Source organism: Meles meles, chromosome 17 (genome assembly GCF_922984935.1).
Source record: "Meles meles chromosome 17, mMelMel3.1 paternal haplotype, whole genome shotgun sequence".
Taxonomy (NCBI): domain Eukaryota; kingdom Metazoa; phylum Chordata; class Mammalia; order Carnivora; family Mustelidae; genus Meles; species Meles meles.
The window spans coordinates 50,896,912-50,922,151 of NC_060082.1; the positions used below are offsets into that span (position 1 = coordinate 50,896,912).

At 37.0% G+C, this 25,240-nt stretch overlaps 1 protein-coding gene across 1 annotated transcript in view; it reads right to left on the reverse strand.

The window, feature by feature from the left end:
• RGSL1 (regulator of G protein signaling like 1) overlaps positions 1–25,240 on the reverse strand; it is a 78,737-nt gene that overhangs the window by 8,604 nt on the left and 44,893 nt on the right. Inside the window, exons 11-16 of the mRNA XM_045983529.1 lie at positions 17,594–17,699; positions 9,286–9,479; positions 7,906–8,023; positions 7,402–7,507; positions 5,004–5,133; positions 884–1,058 (exon numbers count right to left, since the gene is read on the reverse strand). Coding sequence (XP_045839485.1) covers positions 884–1,058; positions 5,004–5,133; positions 7,402–7,507; positions 7,906–8,023; positions 9,286–9,479; positions 17,594–17,699 — 829 coding nt within the window. The remainder of the gene's footprint in view (positions 1–883; positions 1,059–5,003; positions 5,134–7,401; positions 7,508–7,905; positions 8,024–9,285; positions 9,480–17,593; positions 17,700–25,240) is intronic.

Genomic DNA, 25,240 nt, shown 5'->3' on the forward strand with positions numbered 1-25,240 from the left:
CCCTGACGTGCACCAATGTTGAGAACCATTGACTAACTCCTCTACTCCAGTATGATTGTTTTGCAAGTTCAGGGCCTGGGCTCACAAACTGGAGAGTTGTACACATGAGACACACTCGGTTAAGAGTATTTCTAAGTAGAGAGGTGCCTGGGTGGCTCAGTCACTTAAGCACCTGACTTTTGATTTTGGCTCAGGTCATGATCTCAAGGTCATGAGACTGAGCCCCACGTCCGGCTCTGCACTGGATATAGAGCCTGTTCAGGCTTCTTTCTCTCCCTCTCCTTCTGCTTCTCTTTGCCCAGAGAAATATTTCTAAGTAGAAACTGTACTAAACAACAGGTAAGAAGAATCTGACCCAGGGCAGAAAGATGTTTTGCTTTCTATATTTCACCAAAGCTGTCATGGAATGACCTCCAATTTTTTCTTACGACTTGCTTTTTTCATAAGTTGCACGGATAAAGCAAGGAATAATATCTATATCTATAACTATATGTCTCTGTTCAATGTCATGCACACACACAGACCACAATTTTTATTACTATAATTCTTTGTCCTAACTAAGGAACTATTGGCTCTATGGTGCTCCATAAGAGGACTTCTATCATATTAGCAAATAATAAGGAGAAAAAAGCGTTCCACTTCCTGGGTATAAATATCATTTCAATATTTCAATCATTTCAATATTGGCAACTCCAGAATACTGAAGAGCGTCTAGGACCTAAAGGGAAGGATGGCAGAAATTGATATGGTGACAGGCAGAATTCAGTGTGATTTTCAGTTGGAGATTCCTGCCTGGCAGGGCTGAAATCACTGTGTCACTTACAGGTTTTGCAGGAAGGTACTAACCAGGGGAAGCCGTGATAGGGAGAGATGGGAAACTTACCTCTCCATTTCAGAAAAAAAATACAAATCATTGATTGCAAAGTTGACGGTGATAATTCTGTGGCCAAGTATTCGGCGCTTCATCAGTATTATATCCCCATTCTCAAGGTCTGCGTTCCGGACGTTGGTGGCATTTGCGGCTGGGCGTCCTGGTGCATTTGGTGTTGGGGAGAAATCTGAGAGAGAAGACGAAGGAATTAAAATCTAGTTTGATGAAGTCGCTCTTAAACTTGAAGCCTTTGACTTGGGCATAACTAAAATGAAGAAAAGAAAGTGTGGACCCATCTTTGGGGCTGTTGAAATAGTGATTTCCTACCCTTGGACTCAATGTTTTACTTTGACTTGAAGGACTGCTAAAAAAGCCAACTGCTCAGATGGTATGACCACATACACACCAAAAAAAAAAAAAAAAAAAAAAAGTCAACTGAGTACTGAAAGGTGTTTTCCTGGTGCATGTCTCATGGACATATAATTGCACTATAGTTAATGCCAATCCTTAACATTTCTGCAGAAACTGAATATGCAGATGTGACCTTCAAAATGGAGTCTGTAGTTTTTTTGTTTTTATTTTTGTTTTTTAAAGATTTTTTTATTTATTTGAGAGAGAGACAATGAGAGAGAGCACGAAAGGGGAGAAGGTCAGAAGGAGCAGCAGACTCTCCATGGAGCTGGAGCCTAATGCGGGACTTGATTCTGAGACTCCAGGATCATGACCTCAGTCAGAGGCAGTTGCTTAACCCACTGAGCCACCCAGGCACCCCGGAGTCTGTGGTTCTGATGATGCTTATTCTAGGTTTATCAAGGAAGTACTTTAGAAGGAAACTGGGAAAGCAGCACAACAAAAAAGTCAACACATCAAGAGTAAAGAAGTTTAATGGAACAGAGAGTAGGGTGCTAGAGTAGAAAACAGACATAAATGAGTAAAGAAGAATATAAAAGATTCAAGAAGGTTTGGATTGTGTCTAGAAAAACAAGACATTTATCTTAGAAAGTTTCTTGAGTAGGATATCCACAAAGAAATCCATTCATAGGGATTTAGGACTGAGAAGACAACAGTTTTGGACTGTATCTGGCAAGCAGACCCTGGTTAAATGCCTGGCTGGATTTAAGAAAATTGTCTAATCCAGCTCTAGAATTCACAATTCTTCCTATAAAATCCGTTATTCTGGATATCTGTTCAGGAATCGTTGATGCGGTATGGTGCTTCCTATGGTGTAAGTGGGATTCCTTTTGGAGAAGTGTTACATATAGAACGGGAGGGTACTACAACACTGGATAAACAGCTAGCACCTCTTAATTCCCAGACCCTGTGCTAGGTCCTAGGGTTACAGCACCAAATAAAGCAAAGCCTCCTCCTTCCTATCTTACAATCTCTCTTTATCTCTTAGACTTGAGTTCAAAGGGGAAAACAAAGTTTGAATAGTAGTGGAAGTTGGGATGATGGCCAGGGATTTTAGGAAAAGAGTATGCTAAACCCACTCAAGAAATCTGGGAGCAGTGATATACTTGTAAACCAGCTCTGGTAGGGGAGAGGGAGAGCTGCTTTGGTGGTCTTTGCTGATTTCTATAATCAATACTTCCACCGTAGTTGGTTTCAGCTATTGATGGTTCACAAAATGTCCCGAATATTTATTTATTTATTTTTAAAAGATTTTATTTATTTATTTGACAGACAAAGATCACAAGTAGGCAGAGAGGCAGGCAGAGAGAGAGGGGGAAGCAGGCTCCCCGCCGAGAAGGGAGCCTGATGCGGGTCTGAATCCCTGGACCCTGAGATCATGACCTGAGGCAAAGGCAGAGGCTTAACCCACTGAGCCACCCAGGTGCCCCATGTCCCGAATATTTAACAGCTGACTCTCAATTGGGTAGAGATTGTCAGGTTGTATTATTTTTTTTAAAGCAAGACCCAACTCTATGCTAGCTATAAGAATACTTTAACTCTAGGACATAAATAGATTTTAAGTAAAGGAAATGAAAAAGATAATACATGCTAACACCAATAAAAAGAAAGCTGGAGTGACTATCTTAATATCAGACAAAGTAGATTTCAGAGGAAAGAATATTACCAAGGATAGAAATATTTTTTTGTAATGACAAATGGGTCAATTGATTGAAGGACATAACAATCCCAGAAAAGTCTAAGTGATAATGTTAGAAAACAGAGCACTGGCAGATAGATCCCCACTGGGCTACAGAAGCATTCTTCTTGGGCTATCTTATACAAAGCTCAGGATGTGGGAAGTTGAAGTAGGGTGAAATTGGACTTTTTAACCATTCTGGGGCACAAAGGTTTGAACTAATTTTATTTAAAAGAAGAAACAAAAGAGCTAGAACTATTCAAAAACCCTAAATGTTTGTGAAGCAGTTCCTAAAACATACATACAAAAACTTTTGCAAATTAGAAAATAACATAATATTAAAATTAAAATTCCAATAGAAAAATAGACAAGAGACGCAAACAATTCAAAAAGGACTGCAAATGACCAACAAATAAAGGTACTCAATTACTAAAAAAAATTACATAAGAATGGCACGTTTGTTTTCATTTACTGGATCGTCAGATTTTTGTTTTGTTTTGTTTTTTAGACAGAGGTCACAAGTAGGCAGAGAGGCAGGCAAAGAGAGAGGAGGAAGCAGGCTCCCCAATGAGCAGAGAGCCCAATGTGAGGCTTGATCCCAGGACCCTGAGATCATGACCTGATCTGAAGGCAGAGCCTTAACCCACTGAGCCACCCAGGTGCCCTTGGATCATCAGTTTTTAAAAAGTGCCTAATATTCCAGAGGTTGGTGACAACATGGCACTTATTTATACTGTTGGTGAGAGTTTAATTAGTGTAATGTTTTTAAGTTTTAACTATTTTTAACCATTTACCCATTTCTCCCATTTTAAGGAATTAATCTCATAGAAATACACGATTGCTAAATATGTGCGTTTTGCAGCATTATTTGTCATACCGACAATTAAAACAACTCAAAAGTCAACAAGAGAGATGAGGGCGATAGACATTAAGGAGGGCCCTTGAAGGAATGAGCCCGTCATGTTACATGATGTTACATCATGTTACATGATGTTCATGTAACAGCAGGTGTTACATGCAACTGATGAATCACTAAACTCTACCTCTGAAACTAATAATATACTATGTTAATTCATTGAATTTAAATTTTAAAAACTAAAAAAAGAGAGAGATGAGATTTTCATGATCTCAGGCACTTTGGCCATCTCATTAATCTTAATTAATTAATCATAATCATTAATCTCCAGTCCAACTGGCCTGATTGCAGTTCCTGCAATAAGCCGTGCTCTTTCTTATTTTAGGATTCTATGTAGACCTTGAAATTGCTCCCCACCTATTTTGCCTGCTTAACTTGTCATTTGGGAAGAATTTGTCATTTTCTAGCAATTTTCCCTGATCCTCCTCCCTGACTAGCTAGGGTCTCCCTACAGTTATCACTGGGATTACTCACCGTATGATAACAGCAGTAACACTGGCTAACCCTTTTATAGTAATGGGTAAAGACACTTTGTATGTATTAACTCATCTAATCCTCCCAACAATCTAGGCGTTAAGCACCATTATTATTACCATTCTACAGATGAAAAAACTGAGGTGTCAAATCACTTCCACAAGGCCCTCCAGGCATATTCAAACCCAGGATATTTGGCTCCAACATCTGTGGCTCTTACTTTCTGTCTTGCCCTCAAAATGTAAATGCCACGAAGACATGTCCTATCCTGCATGTTTACCACTGCATCCCCAGCACCTGGCGAAGTTCCTGCCACGGAGTGGGTTCTCAGAAAGTGTGGTGAATGAACGAATGAGCTAAGAAATGAAGTAGTTGAATAAATCTATCCCATGGACAACAGTTTTGTGAAATGTCAGATCTTGCTGCACTTTGGTCATTTTCCACCCTTGCTGGCTCTGGGAGCAGAAGCCACTGGACTCACATCCTCTCTAGGCAGGCCTGAGCTTGGCTTTGCACCCAGGACCTGCTGTCCCTGCGGAACCCCAGGCTAACACAGGCAAGACACAAAGTGAGAGCTCTGCAGCCTTTTATCAGGGCTGACCCCTGTGTCTGAAATATCAACAGGAGAAACAGTAAATAGAGAGGTGACTTACTTTCCTTGTTATTTTGTACTTCTAGGTGAAGATAGTCTTCAAATTCCCGGCGCTTATGGGGATCAGACATAAATCTGCGGTACTTGCAAAAGCTCTTAATAAAGCCAATCATTTTCCGCCAGCCTCTCCCCTGGGGGAAGAGAGAGGGGTACGCCATATTCGTAAGTGTAGCTGCTGTTCGCTGAAAGTCTCCTATGTGCCAGAAACTTGACATTCATTATATTTAGTCCTCACAATACCTCCTTTGTAAGGAATAATCTTAAACTCCAATTTAAGGGTGAGGAAAAACAGAATCGTAAACCTTCTCCAAATTAAGTGGCTAATGGGCAGAAGATTCTGGCTTTACAGAGGCACGGAGCCACTGGCAATGCTCCTTCTACCATAGTCTTTCAACAGTAAGACTTGAGATGACATGATTAGGAGAGACTGCGAGTGCTAAACATAGGAAGAAAGAGGGGTCGGAGATACGCCTAACTCACAAGAAGGGAGTATTGGCTCAGGAAAATTTGAAATGTTGAAGAAATAAGGAAATGAATAAAATCATTTCTAGTCATTAAAAAGAGAAAAGTGTAATTACATGTACATGCATACCCCCCCCACACACAGCCCCAAATGCATTTTATAAGTTCATTATCTGTTTCTTAATGCCCAGTGACCATTCTGTAATTCATTTACCCCTTGACAAATTGATACTTGGAGTCAGAAAGAATCTTATTGATCAACTAGATCAGTTGTCTCATTCCACAAAGGGGGATCTTCAAGGCAAGCATGAATTTAGAGAGCCAGTAGCAAAATACAAAAATCACTGGGTCTGGGTTCAGAAACGTGGAGTCTGGAGCCTAGCTTTTCTCTGATTGTGTAATTTGGGTCAATTTACTTAATCTGTGTCTCAGTGTCTCCATGTATAAGAGAGAAACAATAGCCTTCAGGATTGGGGTGAGGGTTAGTGATTATGTATTTAAACTCGAATGTGGTGCTTGGTACAAAGTAGGCACGAAGTATGTGTCAGTTTATTTTTATCTTTTCTTATCTAAGAGCAACTGGAAGACCTGAAATTAGAATGAAGTCTGGTTCTGGGTACGATATTCCTTTCAATGTCCTACATGAGCATTCATGGTACCCTGACACAGAGTTGACTTATGTATGGAGGAAAAAAAAAGAGAAAAGAGGGAGTAGACATTTTCATATGGGCATAGTCCGTGTCTGTTTTCAGAAATATCTTAGCAAGATTTTTGGAGTCAGAGCTGGGCTCACATTTTTCGGATACTGACCAACTCTACAGCACAATGAGCAAGTGATTATTTAAAAATGGAGCATGTATTTTTTTCCTCAAATCATATGAAGATAGTTTCCTGAACAACATTCCTGTCTGGGGGAGCACGAGTCTTGGTTGACAGGCGTCAGAAGTACACTGGAATTTACTGATGAAACTTCTTTGTAAAAATAATATTTAATTATTTTTAAAGACAATATTTAATTATTGCCATTTTCCTGCAAAACTATATTTTGCAAAATTGTATACTGTCCATTAAAATGCTTTTATGTAAACTGGAAAAAAAATCCTGTCTCTTCTTTCTCCCAACCCCCTTCCCCCCCCCTTTTTTTTCACTGCTGGCATAGAGAAAGAATGAGCTAAATAATTGGTGAGTTTGGAAGAAGAAAATGGGCATGTTCTGTTCTCAGCCCTCTGCATTCTCTCTTTGGGAGTTGCTTGTTTGCAGGATACTGTAGAAATGTCAGGTATCCATAAGGGGTTTGTCATTCAATAAGGGGTTCACCCAGAAGGCCCAAGCTCTTATGCCAAGTTATGCCAGTGGCTGCACATGCGACTAAGTTTAATTTGGGTGCAGAGAGGATTATTAAACCCATTGGGCAATGGCCAATCCATGTCCTTCAAACCAGCTTTTAGCAGTTAAAAAAAAAAAAAAACCCTCACATTTTGATTTCCATGTATCTGATCCCTATGTCTTTTGCGTAACTTGTTCTAGTCACAGAGTGAAAGCAAGGATTTTTCCTCAAATTCCCACTGTAACAATTTCTCTCAGCCTCAGGGTCCTTCATTGTAAAACGTGAATTAAGAAACATATCCAGGGGAGCCTGGGTGGCTCAGTGGGTTAAAGCCTCTGCCTTTGGCTCAGGTCATGATCCCAGGGTCCTGGGATCGAGCCCCGCATCGGGCTCTCTGCTCCTCGGAGAGCCTGCTTCCTCCTCTCTCTCTGCCTGCCTCTCTGCCTACTTGTGATCTCTGTCAAATAAATTAAAAAAAAAAAAAAAACATATCCAAAGAGTCGTTGTTTGGGTGAATAAATAAGCTAACAGGAAGTCTTTTGCACGTTGACAAAGCATAAGATTTCCCTTTTGCCCGCGCTGTGTGGTCTTCACTGCCTTCCTCACTGACCTGGGAGTCTTGTAGGTGAGGTGCGGTCTTTGAGGGCTTCTTAGAAGTTTGTACTTCAACATGCCCTTCAGGATAAGGTGGGAACAGCTCTTGGTAATCTTTAAACCTGCCAGAAGGAGACCAAGAACATCAAGAAGGCGAACACCTGGTACAAAAAAGGTAACGGTCAAGGCAAACCTACCTCAGCTTTTGGAGGAAGTCAAAGTGGGAACTGGGAAACGGTGGGACACTCCCAAGGACTCTTCTTACCACTTCGGTCCTTTGCTAATGTCAGCCTATCCTTCCTGATCAATACTGTATTGTTCCTTGTTCAGGTAAATGAAATAAAGTGTGTGTGTGCACAGGTATGTAGGCAGAGGATTCAAGAGAAATTTGATTTTTCTCTTGTAGGGAGCTCGGGCAGTGAACTGTACGAGCAACTTTGAGACTCCTTGAGTACTACGGCTTTCAGAAGCCAATGAGCAGCTCCAGAAAGAATTATCGCCTTCACCTAGCAATACTCACCACTTCTCTTCCAGAGATTTCATGACAAAGCCCTGTACCATTAACAGTGTGGTTGTGCTGACATGACGCATTCGAGAGATGTCTTTGACAATAGGGGCGTCACACTGCAGTATTTCTTCTAAAAAAAATGCCACGAGAGAGAAAAAAGTCACCAACTTGTCTACCTTTTTTGAGGTACCTGGTGTGTTTTTCATCCCAGTTCCTTATTCTTAATCTGGTCAGACTGTGAGCTCTCCACAATTTGAAAATCTCAAAAGCATAATTGTAGAGCAAATACTTCCCTTCAAATTCAAAAATAAGTGCTTCAGAGGAAGGAAATATTTAAAAGACTCATTTCTGCAGTTAGTTAAGTGTTTGGTTTAGGAAGAGAGCAGAACAGTAAAGGATTAAAGTTAAATTGTTGGGGCAGATGGGGAGGGAATCCAAGATTACAAATAAGTATCATGAGGGCGCTATGATTCTCAGGTGTCCAGAGACTACTGTGTTCATTAATAAGGACAAGATTATCAAGGACAAGATCCGCAAACTCATCTTTGTCTTCTTCCCGAGAATCAACAAGTAAATATTTCTTATAAGTAAACATTTACCAGATTTACATCTTTTTTTACTCTCATAAAACGTATAACCTTGTCTTGGTTATCACAAGGAAACACACACACACACACACACACACCTGTTTGTTCATTTTGTGGCAAAATCTTCATTGCTTTGCTATAGATTTGTTAACTTCGAGGAAGGGATTATGCTTACCTCCCTTTTTTCCCTCTAGAATCATAGGTCAACACTTTATCTGCAACTTCTGTTTTTGGCCAAGATGACTTTACGTGGGTTAGATCGCCCTCCCTCCACAGGCAAGTTAACAAAATTTACGAAACAAATATTTTCAGGGAGACATTTGTTCCCAAGACAACTCTCTCTACAATCTACAGTGGGCAAGCCCTCCAACTTTACAGACGGCTGACTCTTCCTTTTGTATCTAAATTACTGTCTAGTTGATTTAAAGGTAAAATCACTTGAGTTTGAATTCAAGTTTTCTGTGTTTCATCGTCCTCAGTAGTAAAATGGAGCTATTCTTTCCTATCTTATCGAGATGAAATAAGATCCTATTTTATGTGCCAAATAGAGTTAAATGAGAGGTTCTATTTCACATTCAAGTACGAGTGTCTTGCACTTGGCTTCTTGCAGTGGTATTTACTTCAGATTTATTTTTGTTGCTCTCTGCTTTTACTGTCCCTCTTAATCTTTGCCTCAGGACTGCCCATGCGGCCACTGCTCTGTTCTGCTCTTTCAGGAGGCTCACTTGAGACAGCTTCTCTGCAAACTCTGCCCCTAACATATTAAAGGAAGAAGGGAGCACGATCAGGAGAAGAGGATGTATACCAGCAGAGTTTTTGCCATGGAAGTAAGTCTTGATTATATTTTCAAAGAGAGACTTGTACATTGTTTCGTTTGTCTCAATACTGATCTTATGTATGGCCACCAGGAATTGCAAGGGGCTTTCAGCCTTCCGTTCTTTGAGGAACTCTCTGAAGAACTCCAAGTGGCGTGTATTTAGGAGGACTTCTGTTAAGTTTCTGGAAAATAAGAAAGCATCATTGGTGAAGAGAAAAGGATGGTAGCCCGAGATTCTGCTCCAGTTAAGGAGTGGGGAGGGACATCTCCCAGACTCCAGCCATATGTGAAAAGTGGAGTCAATAAATCGGTTACTATGCCTATCTCCTTGGAGATAAATTTAAACTTTTATATATCTACCCTAAGCTCGGTCCAATCATTTGATGATCCCAATAGAAGAGGAGGAGAGGTATTTTAAAGTAGATAATTTTTTTTTACATTGTTGATTCAAAGCAACCTCTAATTGGCGCTCATTTCAATGAGGCAGAGCATGAGTGATCAGTTGTTATTGATTAATATTTCTAAATTTCTATGCTTGACTTATTATTTCACATTTCCTTAAATATAGATACTCCTAATATTTTGTCCTTAATCCTCTTTACTTTTGCTTTATGATTTTCCCCCTCTCTGGGTAATGTCTGTATTTTCTAGGCTTTCAGTTTTCATTGATATGAGGAAATGGTGTTTTCATTTCATTTCATTTTGTTTCATTTGAAACAAATTTTCATTTTTCATTCAAATGAAACATCATTCAAATGTTTCATTTGAAACAAAAAATCATTTGAAAAAAGTTTTCATTTATTTCATTTTGATTTTCATTGATACCATATCTGTAGTTCTCATGACCTCCACTTCAAAATTTCAACTGTCCATTCAGCCTCATCTTTGTCATACTTATTATTTAAGCCTCTATACATACATCCACATGTTGTCCAACTTATCCTTCTCTTTTATATACTTATTTCATTAAGTATGATGTTAGCCCTAAGTTTTTTTTTTTAATAGATGAGCTTTATTTGAATAAGATGGTACACTTCTATTTTAATTTTATTGAGAATTTGTATCATGAACGGGTGATGGATTTTATAAAATGCTTTCATTCACCAATTGGGATAATCATGTGGAGTTTTCCCCTTTATTTGATCAATATGGCATACTGTATTAATTGATCTTTGGATGTTAGAGCAACTGTGCATTCCCAGGATAAATCCCACTTGGTCATGTTGTATAATATTTTTTATATCTATTGTTTTATTGAATATTTTTATATCAAGATTTGAGAGGGAAATTGGTCTGTAACTTTCATGTCTCATGATATCTTTATTTGACTTTGGGATCAGGATAATACTTTTTTGGCCTCATAGAATAATTTAGCAAGTGTTCCTTATCTTTATCTTCTCAAAGAGTTCATGGACTATTATTGGTATTATTTGTCATTTAACTACTGCATAGATTTTGCCAGTGAAGCCATCTGTATCTAGACTTTTCTCTGTGAGAATATTTTAAGTTACTAATTTAATTTTTTCTCTTGTTATAGATTTATTTGCATTTTCTGCTTCTTGAGTCAGTTTCAGAAACTTGGGTATTTCTAGAAATTTGTTAATTTCATCAAAGTGGTCTAATTTATTCCTTGCATTTCTTGAAAATCTTAATAATTTCTATAGAGTCAGTGATTATGTTTTCTTTCAGTCCAGATTTTGGGGATCTGTGTCATCTCATTTTTTTTCCCCCTTGGCCACTATAGCTAATGGTTTATCATTTCTTTTTTTTCTTTTCTTTTCTTTTTTTTTTTTAGTCTCCACAAAAAACCTATTTGTGCCTTGATTTTTTTTTCTATTTTTTTTGTCTACATTTGTTGTCTTCCACTCTGATATTTATTATTTACTTCCTTCTACTTTTATGTAGTTTGAATGTATCATCCCAACTTTGGTCTCCATTGTTTCTGATGACAAGTAAACTTTAATCTTTTTGTAGTTCCCTTGAATATAAGTCATTCTTCTCTTGTAGCATTTAAGATTTTTCTCTTTGTCATTCAACATTTTGACTATGATATGTCTAGATGTGGATCCTTTGAGTTTTTCCTACTTGTAGTTCATGAAGCTTTTTGTGTGTCTTAATTAGGGCTGTAATAAAATTTGGAAAATATTCAACCATTATATATACAAAAATTTTCTGCCTCTTTCTCTCTCTTTCCTCTTTTTCTGGGATTTCCCTTATTTGCATGTTGGTATGCTTACTGGAATTTCTCAGATCTCTGAGGTTCTGTTTATGTTTATTCTTTTTTCTTCAGACTGGATAATGTATATCGAGCTATTTTCAAGTTCACTGCTTCTTCTGCCAAGTCTGCTGTTGATTTTCTCTAGTGAGTTTTTCTTTTCAGTTATTGTACTTCTCAACTCCACATTTTTATTTGGTTTTATTTTACAATTTCTACCTTATTAATATTTTCTATTTGATGAGTTATTATCCTTAGACTTTCCTTTAATTCTTTAAACATGGTTTCCTTTATTTCATGAAATATATTGCCTAGAAGACTTTGGTAAGTCCAATATCTAAATCACCTCAGAGACAGCTTCTATTGACCGCTTTTTTACTTCTGTGTATGAACCATACTTTCCTGTGTGTTTTCCTTGGGAGGTGGGGGGGGTATGTCTCATAATTTTTTGTTGTTGTTCTTTAAAACTGACATTTTAGATAAAATAGTTTATTAATTAATTTATTAATAAAATTAATTTTCTGAATTCTTTTGAAAGGTTTGTTCAGGTTTATAACGGCTTTTATGGGGAAACTATTTGTGATGTTCTTACTCCACCATTCCATAAATCTGATTCTTCCTCTTCAGTCATTTTAGAATCTTTATCTTCCCTTACATTTCTACTCCCACTGTTTAATTCAAACTTTTAATATCACTTGTCTGAACAACTGTAGTGAACTTCTAACTATTATTTCTGTTTTCAGTCTCTGATTCTCAGACTTCTTATATATCCTTATTATTTCTGCCAGGGTAATTTTTGTTGTTGTTGTTGTTTTTAAAGAATTTCTTTATTTACTTGAGAGAGAGAACAAGAGAGAGCATGAGAGGGGAGAAGGTCAGAGGGAGAAGCAGACTCCCCATGGAGCTGGGAGCCCGATGTGGAACTCGACCCTGGGACTCCAGGATCATTACCCGAGCTGAAGGCAGTTGCTTAACCAACTGAGCCACCCAGGTGCCCCAGGGTAATGTTTTTTAAATCTATATAACAGGCTTTTCTGGTACTCCTGTTCTAACAAATGCCAAGGAATTATCATTTCCAGTTAAACAATACAAATTCCTTAATAATTCATTCAAGACCTTCTTTCTATTATTTGGTCTCATTCTGGCTTTCTAATCTTATGCTTTATGTCCCTTTACCTCATGCATTCTATGCTTAACATCACTGGGCTGTTTTTAAGTACTTTTATATTTGTGAGTTTATATGTTGGTGTCATTTCTTTAACTTAGAAGATTTAGCCCTACCCCCAAAATACTCGCTTTTCTTTGAACATGCACAAGAGTTTGTACATGTAGTTTGGAGCCTCTTCTGATACTCTAACTTTTCCTAATACTCACTCAAAATGTCCTTCTCCTTCCTATGCTCTTATAGTAATTAGTCAATATTTTGTTGTAACATTATAAGGTTAGCCTTGTATTTTATTTAATTCTCGATTAGATTAAAGGCAAGGATTATATTTTATTTTTTGTAATGTTAGTGTCTGGGACACAATATATGGCCAATAATTGTTTATTATATTGAATGAGGGCTAGGACAAAGTTTAAGAGAATTACAACTATGGTATCCCTGGGCCATTCTCTTTTGGTCTTAACGGTAGATATGAAACTGGACTATATGACTTCTGTGATAGTTACACTCAACAATATTGGAAAATAGGTATTTCTGGAAACATAATAGAGAGTGGTAAGTGGTACAAATTGGAAGAGCAAAAGGAATAAATGATTGATGTTCAGAGAATAATTTCAGTTCCTTGAAGGGAAGGGAGGTCTCTCTAGAGTATTTAGAAGAGTTAGAGGACTTACCACGCTCAATGAATGTTATCAATAACTGAAAGCATACTTCAGAAAGCTTTGTCTATGCAAAATATTCTTCCAATGATTTTGACTACCAAATTTGTATGTGTTACTATAACTTTATCTTCAAGGACTTTTCATATACCTAGTAATTAATAGATAATTACTGAATAAAAAATGAATTATTGAATGGATGGCATGGTCTACTAGAGAATCATAGTCAAGTTGAGAAGACAGAAAACATACTGGGCCTATGTCAAGAAGCAAGAAAAGTCTCCAGTGTGCATCCTAACTTCACACTTAAATGAGTTAGAAAAGGAACAGCAAATAAACCCTAAAACCATCAGAACAAGGGAAATAAAAGATTAGAACAGTGATAAACAATATAGAAACAAACAAACAAAAACCCGGTGGAATGGATTAAAAAAACTCAACCTGGTTCTTCAAAAGAATTAGTAAAACTCACAAACTCCTAGCCAGACCTATCAAAAAGAAAAGAAAATAGACCCAAATAGATAAAATCATGAATGAAAGAGGAGACATCACAACAAATACCACAGAAATATAAACAATTATAAGAGAATACTATGAAAAATTATATGCCAACAAACTGGGCAACTTGGAAGAAATGACAAATTCCTAGAAACCTAAAAACTACCAAAACTGAAAAAGGAAGAAATTTGAACAGACCCATAACCAGCAAAGAAATTGAATGAGTAATAAAAAATTTCCTAATAAACAAAAGTCCTGGGCCAGGTGGATTCCCAGGGGAATTACTTTAAAGAAGAGTTAATACCTATTCTTCTCAAACTCTTAAAAAAAAAAGTCAGAAAAACTTCCAAACTCATTCTACAAAGCCAGTATTACCTTGATTCCCAGAAAAGGACCCCATTAAAAAAGGAGAATTACAGGCCAATATTCCTGATGAACATGGATGCAAAAATACTCACCAAATCTAATTCAACAGTATATTAAAAGAATTATTCACCACAATCAAGTGAGATTTATTCTGGGTTCAGGGGTGGTTCAGTATTCACAAATCAATCAATGTGATACATCACATTAATAAAAGAAAGGAAAAGAACCATATGGTACTGCCAATCGATTCAGAAAAAGCATTTGACAAAATACAGCATCCATTCTTGATTAAAACCCTCAGAAAGTAGAGATAAAGGGAACATACTTCAACATCATAAGACCATATATGAAAGACCCATAGCTAATATAATTCTTAATGGGGGGAAACTGAGAACTTTCCTCTATGGTCAGGAACAAGACAAGGATGTCCACTCTCACCATTACTATTTAACACAGTACTGGAAGTGTTAGCTTCAGCAATTAGACAACAAAAAGAAATAAAAGGCATCCAAACTGGTAAGGAAGAAGTAAAACTGTCACTACTTACAGACAATATCATATTCTATGTAGAAAACCCAAAAGACCACCAAAAAAATTGCTAGAACTAATACATGAATTCAGCAAAATTGCAGGATATAAAATCAGTGTGCAGAAATCTGTTGCATTTCTATACACCAATAGAGAAGCAGTAGAAAAAGAATTCAAGGAATTGATCCCATTTGCAATTGTACCAAGAACAATAAGATACCTAGGAATAAACCTAATTAAAGAAGTAAAAGATCTATACTCTGAAAACTATAGATCAGTTATGAAAGAAATTGAAGAGGACACAAAGAAATGGAAAAGCATTCCATGCTCATGGATTGAAAGAACAGACATTGTTAAAATGTCTATACTACCCAAACCAATCTATACATTTAATGCTATCCCTATCAAAATACCACCAACATTTTTCACAGAGCTAAAACAAACAATCCTAAAGTTTGTATGGAACCACAAAAGACATCAAATAACAAAAACAATTCTGAAAAAGAAAAACATACCTGGAGGCATCTTGAGGCATTGAGACAGTATGGTACTGGTACAAAAACAGACACATAGATCAAATGGAACAGAATAAAGAACCCAGAAATGGACTCTCAAATCTATGGTCAGCTAATATTCGATGAAGCAAGAAAGATTATTAAATAGAAAAAAGTCTCTTTGACAAATAGTGTTGGGAAAACTGGACAGCAACACGCAGAAGAATGAAACTGGACCACTTTCTTACGCCACACACAAAGATAAATTCAAAATGGATGAAAGACCTAAATGTGAAACAGGACTCTATCAATTTTTCTAGAGAACACAGGCGGGAACCTTTTTGACCTCAGCCATAGCAACATCTTAGTAGATGTGTTGCCCGAGACAAGGGAAAAAAAAGCAAAAATGAATTATTGGGACTTCAACAATATAAAAAACTTCTGCACAGCAAAGGAAACAATCAACAAAAATAAGAGGTAGCTTAAAGAATGGAAAAAGATATTTGCAAATGTCATATCTGATGAAGGGTTAGTATCCAAAATATATAAAAACTTATCAAACTCAACACCCTCCCCCCCAAATAATCCATTAGGAAATGGGCAGAAGACATGAATAGATACTTTTCTAAAGAAGACAATCTGAGGGTTTTGAAGGGGCGGGGGGGGGTGGGAGGTTGGGGGAGCCAGGTGGTGAGTATTACGGAGGGCACATATTGCATGGAGCACTGGGTGTGGTGCATAAACAATGAATTCTGTTACACTGAAAAGAAATAAATAATTTTAAAAAAAGTTATGTCCAAAAAAAAAAAAAAAGACATCCAATGGCTAACAGACAAATGGAAAGATGCTCAGCATCACTCATCATCAGGGAAATACAAATCCAAACTGCAATGAGATACCACCTCACACCTGTCAGAATGGCTAAAATTAACACAAGAAACAACAGGTGTTAGTGAGGATGCAGAGAAAGCAGAACACTCTTGCACTGTTGGTAGGAATGCAAACTGGTGCAGTCACTCTGGAGAACAGTATGGCGGTTCCTCAAAAACTTAAAAATAGAACTACTCTATGATCCACCAATTGTAGTACTAGGTATTCACCCAAAGGATACAAAAATACTGAGTCAAAGGGGCACACGCACCCCAATGTTTATAGCAGCATTATCAGCAATAGTCAAACTATGGAGAGAGACCAAATGTTCATCAGCTGGTGAAGGGTAAAGATGTGGGGGATGTGTGTGTGTGTGTGTGTGTGTGTGTGTGTGTGTACTCCACCGTATATATATATGGTGGATTATTACTCAGCCATCAAAACAAAACAAAAAAAGAGATTTCACCATTTGCAATAACATGGATGGAGCTAGAGTATATTATGCTAAGTGAAATAAGTCAGAGAAAGTCAAATGCCATATGATCACTCATATATGGAAATTAAGAAGAAAACATGGACATATGGGAAGAGAGAAAAGAAAAAAGGACAGAGGGAAACAAACCATAAGAGACTCTTAATGATAGAGAACAAACAGGCTTGGGGTGCCTGGGTGGCTCAGTGGGTTAAGCCTCTGCCTTCGGCTCAGGTCATGATCTCAGGGTCCTGGGATTTAGCCCTGCATCCGGCTCTCTGCTCAGCTGGGAGCCTGCTTCCGCCTCTCTCTCTCTGCCTGCCTCTCTGCCTACTTGTGATCTCTGCCAAATAAATAAATAAAATCTTTTTTTTTCTAAAGATTTTATTTATTTGACACACAGAGAAAGATTACAAGTAGGCAGAGAGGCAGAGAGTCAAATAAATAAGTAAAATATTTAGAAAAAAAGATTTTATTTATTTATTTGACAGAGATCACAAGTACGCAGAGAGGCAGGCAGAAAGAGAGGAAGAAGGAGGCTCCCTGCTGAGCAGAGAGCCTGACGCAGGGCTGGATCCCAGGACCCTGAGATCATGACCTGAGCCGAAGGCAGAGGCTTAACCCTCTGAGCCACCCAGGCACCCAATAAATAAAATCTTAAAAAACAAACAAACAAACAAACAAACAACAACAAAAAACAAAAACCCCAGGTTTGATGGAGGGAGGTGGGTGGGGGATGGGCTAGATGGATGATGGGTATTAAAGAAGGCATTTATGATGAGCACTGGGTGTTGTATGTATGTGATGAATCACTGATTTCTACTCCGGAAACCAATACTGCATTGTATGTTCACTAAAATAAAAATCTTAAAAATAAATAAATAACAAAGTGTGCCTTGCATATGTGTACAACATGTGGAAAGAAGCAAAAAATCCATGTACAGAAAGATAAATCCAGCATTAAACATGTTGAGATTAAAGAGAACTTGTGTCTGGAGTATATTGCTGTAACCAGATCCTATGTCTTACCTGGGTCTTAACGAGGGCTTCCTTGCACCAGTCTTTCTGAAGAAGGACATTTTCCTATGTGAGGTTGAAAACACATTTGGTTCTCTGACAACTTCCAATGCAATATCTAATGAAAAATCACAAAGTTAGGTAACGCCATGTTATAGAGAATATTCCAGAGAATAAGAAGGGACAAATTAAAAAAGATATTTATTGGACATCAAGTGCATGTGGAAAAACCAGTTCCCACAACTGCCCAGCATCTCAGGACATGACTGCTGAAAAGAGACTTGGGGATAATTTTTACCTGACTTCAGTCCAGATTGTTTTATCTAAGTGTGTTGGTCATTAGGCCAAGAAACCACCTTCCTCAGAAGACTTCCTAAGACCAAGCCTATGTATTTCTTCCCATTTTAACACCAAATGTTACCTATCCTTCCTCTAATCAGCCATATTGACTGGACCATATTCCACAAGACGTTCAGTCTGCCTGACACTTCTGTTATCCCGACCTATGCCCTTTCACTTGCCCTCAGGAACTCCTGTTCTGTAATGGGCAAACTCTCACAGAATCTGGAGCTCTTTGTTAAGTGTTCCCTCTATCTCCTTCCTTTAACTGAAATCATTCTCTCTTCTGAGAACACTGCTTCCACTGCCAACTTCTCTTTTTTTTCTTTTTAAAGCTTCTGTTTATTTATTTGACACAGAGAGATCACAAGTAGGCAGAGAGGCAGGCAGAGAGAGAGGAGGAAGCAGCCTCCCCGCTAAGCAGAGATCCCAATGCGGGGCTGGATCCCAGGATCCTGGGATCATGACCTGAGCCGAAGGCAGAGGCTTAACCCATGGAGCCACCCAGGTGCCCCACACTGCAAGCTTCTTAAAAGCTATTCTATCACACCATATACAATTTAGAGTGGGTGTCTAGTTCCCTATTACCATATGAAAAACATTATTTCAAAAAGTATATTAAAACATTACTATTGAAGAATAATAGATTCCAGGGATCTCAGTATCTTAGGAAAGCCCTTTGAGGTGAATATTGTATAAGAAAATATATAGACTATCAACTTATTAAGGGCAAGGATGATATATTACTTATCTCACCCCTAGAAATTGGAACATGTGCTAGTTATATAGTTAATGGCTTAAAATGTTTATTAAATAGAATATACTCCCACAGAAAATTTTTATATGGTTTGGTAATACTAACAGTGATAGCATAGAAAAAAGACTGAAAAGCCATATATATATATATATATATATATATATAGGTTCTAAGTAAATGCAATTGATTGGTGACAAAAAATAAAACCAGATGATGGAATACTAGATATAAAAAAATCCACACAAATAAAACTCAAAAACCTTCCAGTATAAACACTTATAAATCCTGGATAAAAAAAATTACACATTTTAATACTCATATATGTTTGTAGAAAATTACAACAAAACAAAATAAAAACATAGAAATTAGAATTGGATTAAACAAAAATGCAAATACCAAAAAAGAGAGATTCTGCTTAAAAGAGGGTCACCTTAGAAATAAAAGGAGATATTTGAAAAATGAAAGAATGGAAAAGGATATAACAAGCAAACAAAGAAAGCCAGAAAGAAAAGTGATGACTATTAGATATAATTGGTTATCTAATTAGATCAGATAATATTAGACAAAGTAAGCAATAAAGAAGCATTATCAGAAATCATGAATTTTTCTACCATAAAGCTATAATGATTCCAAATTTGCTTGTATTTAGAGATGTAGCCTCAAATAATATAAAGGAAAAACTGCAAGTTGTTTTTTTTAAAAGAATTATTTATTTATTTTAGAGAGAGAAAAAGAGAGAGAGTGAGAGCAGGGAGGGGCAGAAGAAGAGGGAAAGAGGATCTTAAGCAGACTTCTCGCCTAACACGGAGCCCAGTGGAGCTCAATCACATGATGCTGAGATCATGACCTGAGCTGAAATGAAGAGTTGGATGCTTACTGACTGAACCACCCAGGGGCCCCCAAAACTGCAAGTCTTAGAAAAAGAAGTAAAAATCCAGAGGGGAAATGTAAAAATTTCTCTTTCAATAATGGATACAAATGTACTCTAAAACTACCATCAAAGATAGAAAATCTGGGGCCTGGGTGTCTTAGTTGGTTAAGTGTCTACCTTTGGCTCAGGTCATGATCCAAGGGTCCTGAGATTGAGCCCAGCATTGGGCTTCCTGCTCAGCAGGAAGCCTGCTTCTCCCTCTCCTTCTGCCCATCCCCATCACTCATGCTCTCTCTCTCTCTCTCAAATAAATAAATAAAACCTTAAAAAAAGATATAGAAAATCTGAACATGCTTAATTAAATACATCTACTTGCAGATATAGAATATTACATCCAAAATTATATGCCTAGAGATAGATAATTAATTATAAGAGGGTATCATAAACGACTTAGCAAAATATTTGAAATTTCAAATGAAATCAACAAATTTGTAGAAAATACAACATATTAAAATGACACAAGAAGAAATAGAAACTCTGAAAAATCCCACATATTTTAAAGAAATTAAGTTTGTAATTAAATCTCTCCTTGAGATTGAGACAAGTGTGCTTGCCAACACTATTTCTTTCTTTTTTAAAAATTAAAAAAAAATTTTAAATTAACATATAATGTATTATTAGCCCCAGGGGTATAGGTATGTGAATTGCCAAGTTTACACACTTCACAGCACTCACCATAGCACATACCTTCCCCAATGTCCATAACGCAACCACTCTCTCCCTACCCGCCTCCCCCCCGGCAACCCTCAGTTTGTTTTGTGAGATTTAAAGTCTCTTATGGCTTTTCTCCCTACCAATTCCATCTTATTTCATTTATTCATTTTCCTCCCCCCTCCCCCATGTTGCCTCTCAAATTCCTCATATCGAGGAGATCATATGATAATTGTCTTTCTCTGACTGACTTATTTCACTAAGCATAATACCCTCTAGTTCCATCCACGTTGTTGCAAATGGCAAGATTTCATTTCTTTGGATGGCTGCATAGTACTCCACTGTATATATCTACCACTTCTTTATCCATTCATCTGTTGATGGACATCTAGGTTCTTTCCATAGATTGGCTATTGTGGACATTGCTGCTATAAACATTCAGGTGCATGTGCCCCTTCGAATCACTACATTTGTATCTTTAGGGTAAATACCCAGTAGCGCGATTGCTGGGTCATAGGGTAGCTCTATTTTCAACTTTTTGAGGAACCTCCTTGCTGTTTTCCAGAGTGGTTGCACCAGCTTTCATTCCCACCAACAGTATAGGAGGGTTCCCCTTTCTTCACATTCTCACCAGCATCTCTCATTCCCTGACTTCTTAATTTTAGCCATTCTGACTGGTGTGAGGTGGTATTTCATTGTGGTTTTAATTTGTATTTCCCTGATGCTGAGTGACGTGGAGCACTTTTTCATGTGTCTGTTGGCCATCTGGATGTCTTTTTTTGCAGAAATTTTCTTGATTAGATTATTCTTTGGGTGTTGAGTTTGATAAGCTCTTTATAGATTTTGGATACTAGCCCTTTATTTGATATGTTGTTTGCAAGTAAATATCTTCTCCCATTCTGTCAGTTGTCTTTTGGTTTTGTTAACTGTTTCCTTTGTTGTGCAAAAGCTTCTGATCTTGATAAAGTCCCAGTAGTTCATTTTTGCCCTTGCTTCCCTTGCCTTTGGCAATATTCCTAGGAAGAAGTTGCTGCAGCTGAGGTGGAAGAGGTTGCTGCCTGTGTTCTCTTCAAGGATTTTGATGGATTCCTTTCTCACATTGAGGTCCTTCATTCATTTTGAGTCTATTTTCATGTGTGGTGTACGGAAATGATCCAGTTTCATTTTTCTGCATGTGGCTGTCCAATTTTCCCAACACCATTTGTTGGAAAGACTGTCTTTTTTTCCATTGTACATTTTTTCCTGCTTTGCGGAAGATTAGTTGACCATAGAGTTGAGGGGCTATTTCTGGGCTCTCTATTCTCTTCCATTGAGCTATGTGTCTGTTTTTGTGCCAGTACCATACAGTCTTGATGATGACAGCTTTGTAGTAGAGCTTGAAGTCTGGAATGGTGATGCCACCAACTTTCCTTTCTTTTTCAATATTCCTTTGGCTATTCGAGGTCTTTTCTGGTTCCATATAATTTTTAGGATTATTTGTTCCATTTCTTTGAAAAAAGAAAAAGGATGGTATTTTGATAGGGATTGCATTAAATGTATAGATTGCTTTAGGTAGCATAGACATTTTCATAATATTTGTTCTTCCAATCCATGAGCATGGAACATTTTTCCATTTCTTTGTGTCTTTCTCAATTCTTTCATGAGTACTTTATAGTTTTCTGAGTACAGATTCTTTGCCCCTTTAGTTAGGTTTATTCCTAGGTATTTTATAGCTTTGGGTGCAACTGTAAATGGGATTGACTCCTTAATTTTTCTTTCTTCTGTCTTGTTGTTGGTGAATAGAAATGCAACTGACTTCTGTGCATTGATTTTATATCCTGACACTTTGCTGAATTCCTGTACAAGTTCTAGCAGATTTGGAGTGGAGTCTTTGGGTTTTCACATAAAGTATCATATCATCTGCAAAGAGTGATAGTTTGACTTCTTCTTTACTGATTTAGATGCATTTAATTTCTTTTTGTTGTCTGATTGCAAAGGCTAGGACTTCTAGTACTGTGTTGAATAGCAGTGGTGATAATAGACATCCCTGCTGGCCAACACCATTTCTATCTAAAAGGGTAACGGAGGAACTAGTAAGACCAATGAGGTAATGAAAAGAAATCAAAGGTATAAATATCTTAGCACAATAAATAAAACTCTTTATTGGCAGAGGGCACAATTGTGTGTATAAAAATCAAACAAATTTATAGACAAATTTTTAGAATTTATAATTTAGGAAAGCAGGAGGAGACCAATATGTAAAAATCAACATATTTTTAAATGCCAAACACAATTTAAAAATGAAAGTTTAAAAATTATACCATTTACAAGTGTATCAGAAAACATCAAAGACCTAAACACAAATGTAGTGGAAGCCGTAAAATAATATTACATGGAAAAACATAAAACATTATTGAAAGAAATTAAAGAAAACTTAAATAAGTGGAGAAATACACTAAATTCATGGATTAAAAAGTACTATAGGGAATGGCATCACAGAAAATGGTAAGTAGGGTGCTCCAGGGATCCATCTTCTATAAAAACAACTAAAGATGTGGCAAAATGGTCACAATCAGGGTTTTACAGAATTCTGAACTTGATCAAGAACTTATAATAACCAGGGAAAGGCTTAGTGAAGAAAGAAGAGGCTGAGTCTGCTAAGAAAGTGTTGTGACATTTTTAAGTTGTCCACCTCCCATTCCTTCATTATGCCACATCAGTGGCGGCCATATGACAGCAACCGACATTCTTGCTTCAGGCTTCTATTGCCAGAGATAGCAATATGGATCTAATTTTCAAAGAATGTGTTTGCCTCTTGAAATGAAGTTGTCTCTTGGCTCCCTGAAGAACTGGCATAAGGACTAGCCTTTGTTTTTCCCTATTTAGGAGTATTTTTAGGGCTGAGAGGCATCCCACGTGACATTTGTTGAAAGCATTTATAGGCACAAGTACTGGGTACAGTAGACTGGGACAACAGCTGGGACATTAGACAACACAAAGTTGGGGAAAGATGAGGTTGGGATATCAGACAGCATAAAGTTGGGGAAAGAAGTGTATACCTAGGGTAATAAGGGCTTTTAAAGCTCCCACATATATTGGGGAATTAAGAATGCTATTCATATGCCAGAAACTGAATGTGTGGTCAGAAAAGTCATGAGAAGATCCAAAATGTTCCCCTCTGGCTGAACTTCAGGGTCCAGGCCAATAGAAAATGAAGGCTAAGGCAGAGTTGTAATAGCCTGGCTGAGCATTGAAAGATTATTCCAACACATAGCCAATCTGCAAAGGCCAGTAGAGTAATTTTTCTTTTTGTTTTGTTTATTTCCTTTTCTTCTTTTCTTTCTGACATTTAAGGAAACTATCAAAACACTGGTTGGCCACAAGCAAGTAGAACATGAACTTCAGTGGTCACACATAACAAAGAGTACAGACTTTACAAAAATAGTTGAGAAAGTTCACCAAAGAAAACAACACCCACAAAAGCAGCAGCAGCAAACCTGAAGGAGAGGGGAGAATCTCATTTTCAGAGTTGCCACAATATAATGTCCAAAATGTCTAGTCTTCAACAAAAAAAACCTATAAGGCATGCAAAAAACTAAGTATGGCCCATTCACAGAAAAAAAGAAATCAGTAGAAAGTGTCTATGAGAAGTCTAGTCATTGTACAAAAACTTTAAATCAACTGTCTTAAATGCTCAAAGAGCTAAAGGAAAGTATGGACAAAGAACTAAAGGAATCAAGAGAATGGTGTCTCACCAAAAAAAGTATCAATAAAAAGATAGAAATGACAAAAAGAAATCAAATAGCAATTCTGTAGCTGAAAAGTAAAATAATTTTGAGCTAAATGAAATTAAAAATTAGAAACAAAACATATGAGATGTAGCAAAAAGATTGCTCAAAGACAAATTTATTCTTGTAAATGCAGATATTGAAGAAAAAAGACACCAAATCAGTAAGTGAAACTTATACCTCTAGGAACTAGATAAAGAACTAGATAAATCCAAAGTTAGCAGAAAAACAGAATAATAAAGATTAGAATGGAAGTAAGCAAAATGGGGAACAGAAAACCAATATAGAAAATCAACAAAACCAACAGCTTTTTCTTAGAAAAGAAAAAAGAAAAACCTGATAAATATTTAGTTAGACTGACCAAGAAATAAAAGACTCAAACAACTAAGCTCAGAAATGAAAGTGGAGACATTACTATCAACATTACAGAAATAAAAAGAGAACATTATAAACAATTATATGCCAATAAATTAGGTAATCTAGACAAATGGAAAAATTCCAAGAAATGTACAACTATCCAACAGACTCAAGAAGAAATAAAAAATTTGAACATATTATAACAAGAGACTGAATCCGTAATGACAAACCTCTCAAAGAAAAACCAAGGACCACATGACTTCACTGGTGAATTCTATAGTATAACATTTAAAGAGTTAAGACTATAGATCTTTACATTAAAGGCAATGCAAAGAAGCTTATAGTTTAAAAACTTGAGTATCTATGGAATAAAGATACTTGGAGTAAAGAAACAAAGTCAATTTTAACTGGATTATAATTAAGAGCTTCTGTTTGTTAGAGATACCCAGAGAATATTATCCTTATAAGACTTGTGACTGATAGGTGACTCGTGTATAGAATATATAAATAACCCATACAAATCGGTAAAAACAAATGGAAAAGTAGGCAAGAGACTTAAATAGGAATGTCACACACACACACACACACACACACACACCATATCCAATTGAATATTAGACAAATGTAAAGGCACTCAGTGTTATTACTCAATAAGGAAATGGATGTCAAAACAAGTGACACATGGCACATTAAATATTGGTGAGGTTGTAGAGCCATTGGAATTCTCATATCCTGTTGATAAACATGATAAACATGTACAAACAGTTTGTAAAAGTATTGGGAATTAGTTACCAAAGTGGAATCTATGTGTATCTTATTGACCCAGAAATTCTAGGTCCATATTCAACAGAAATGTG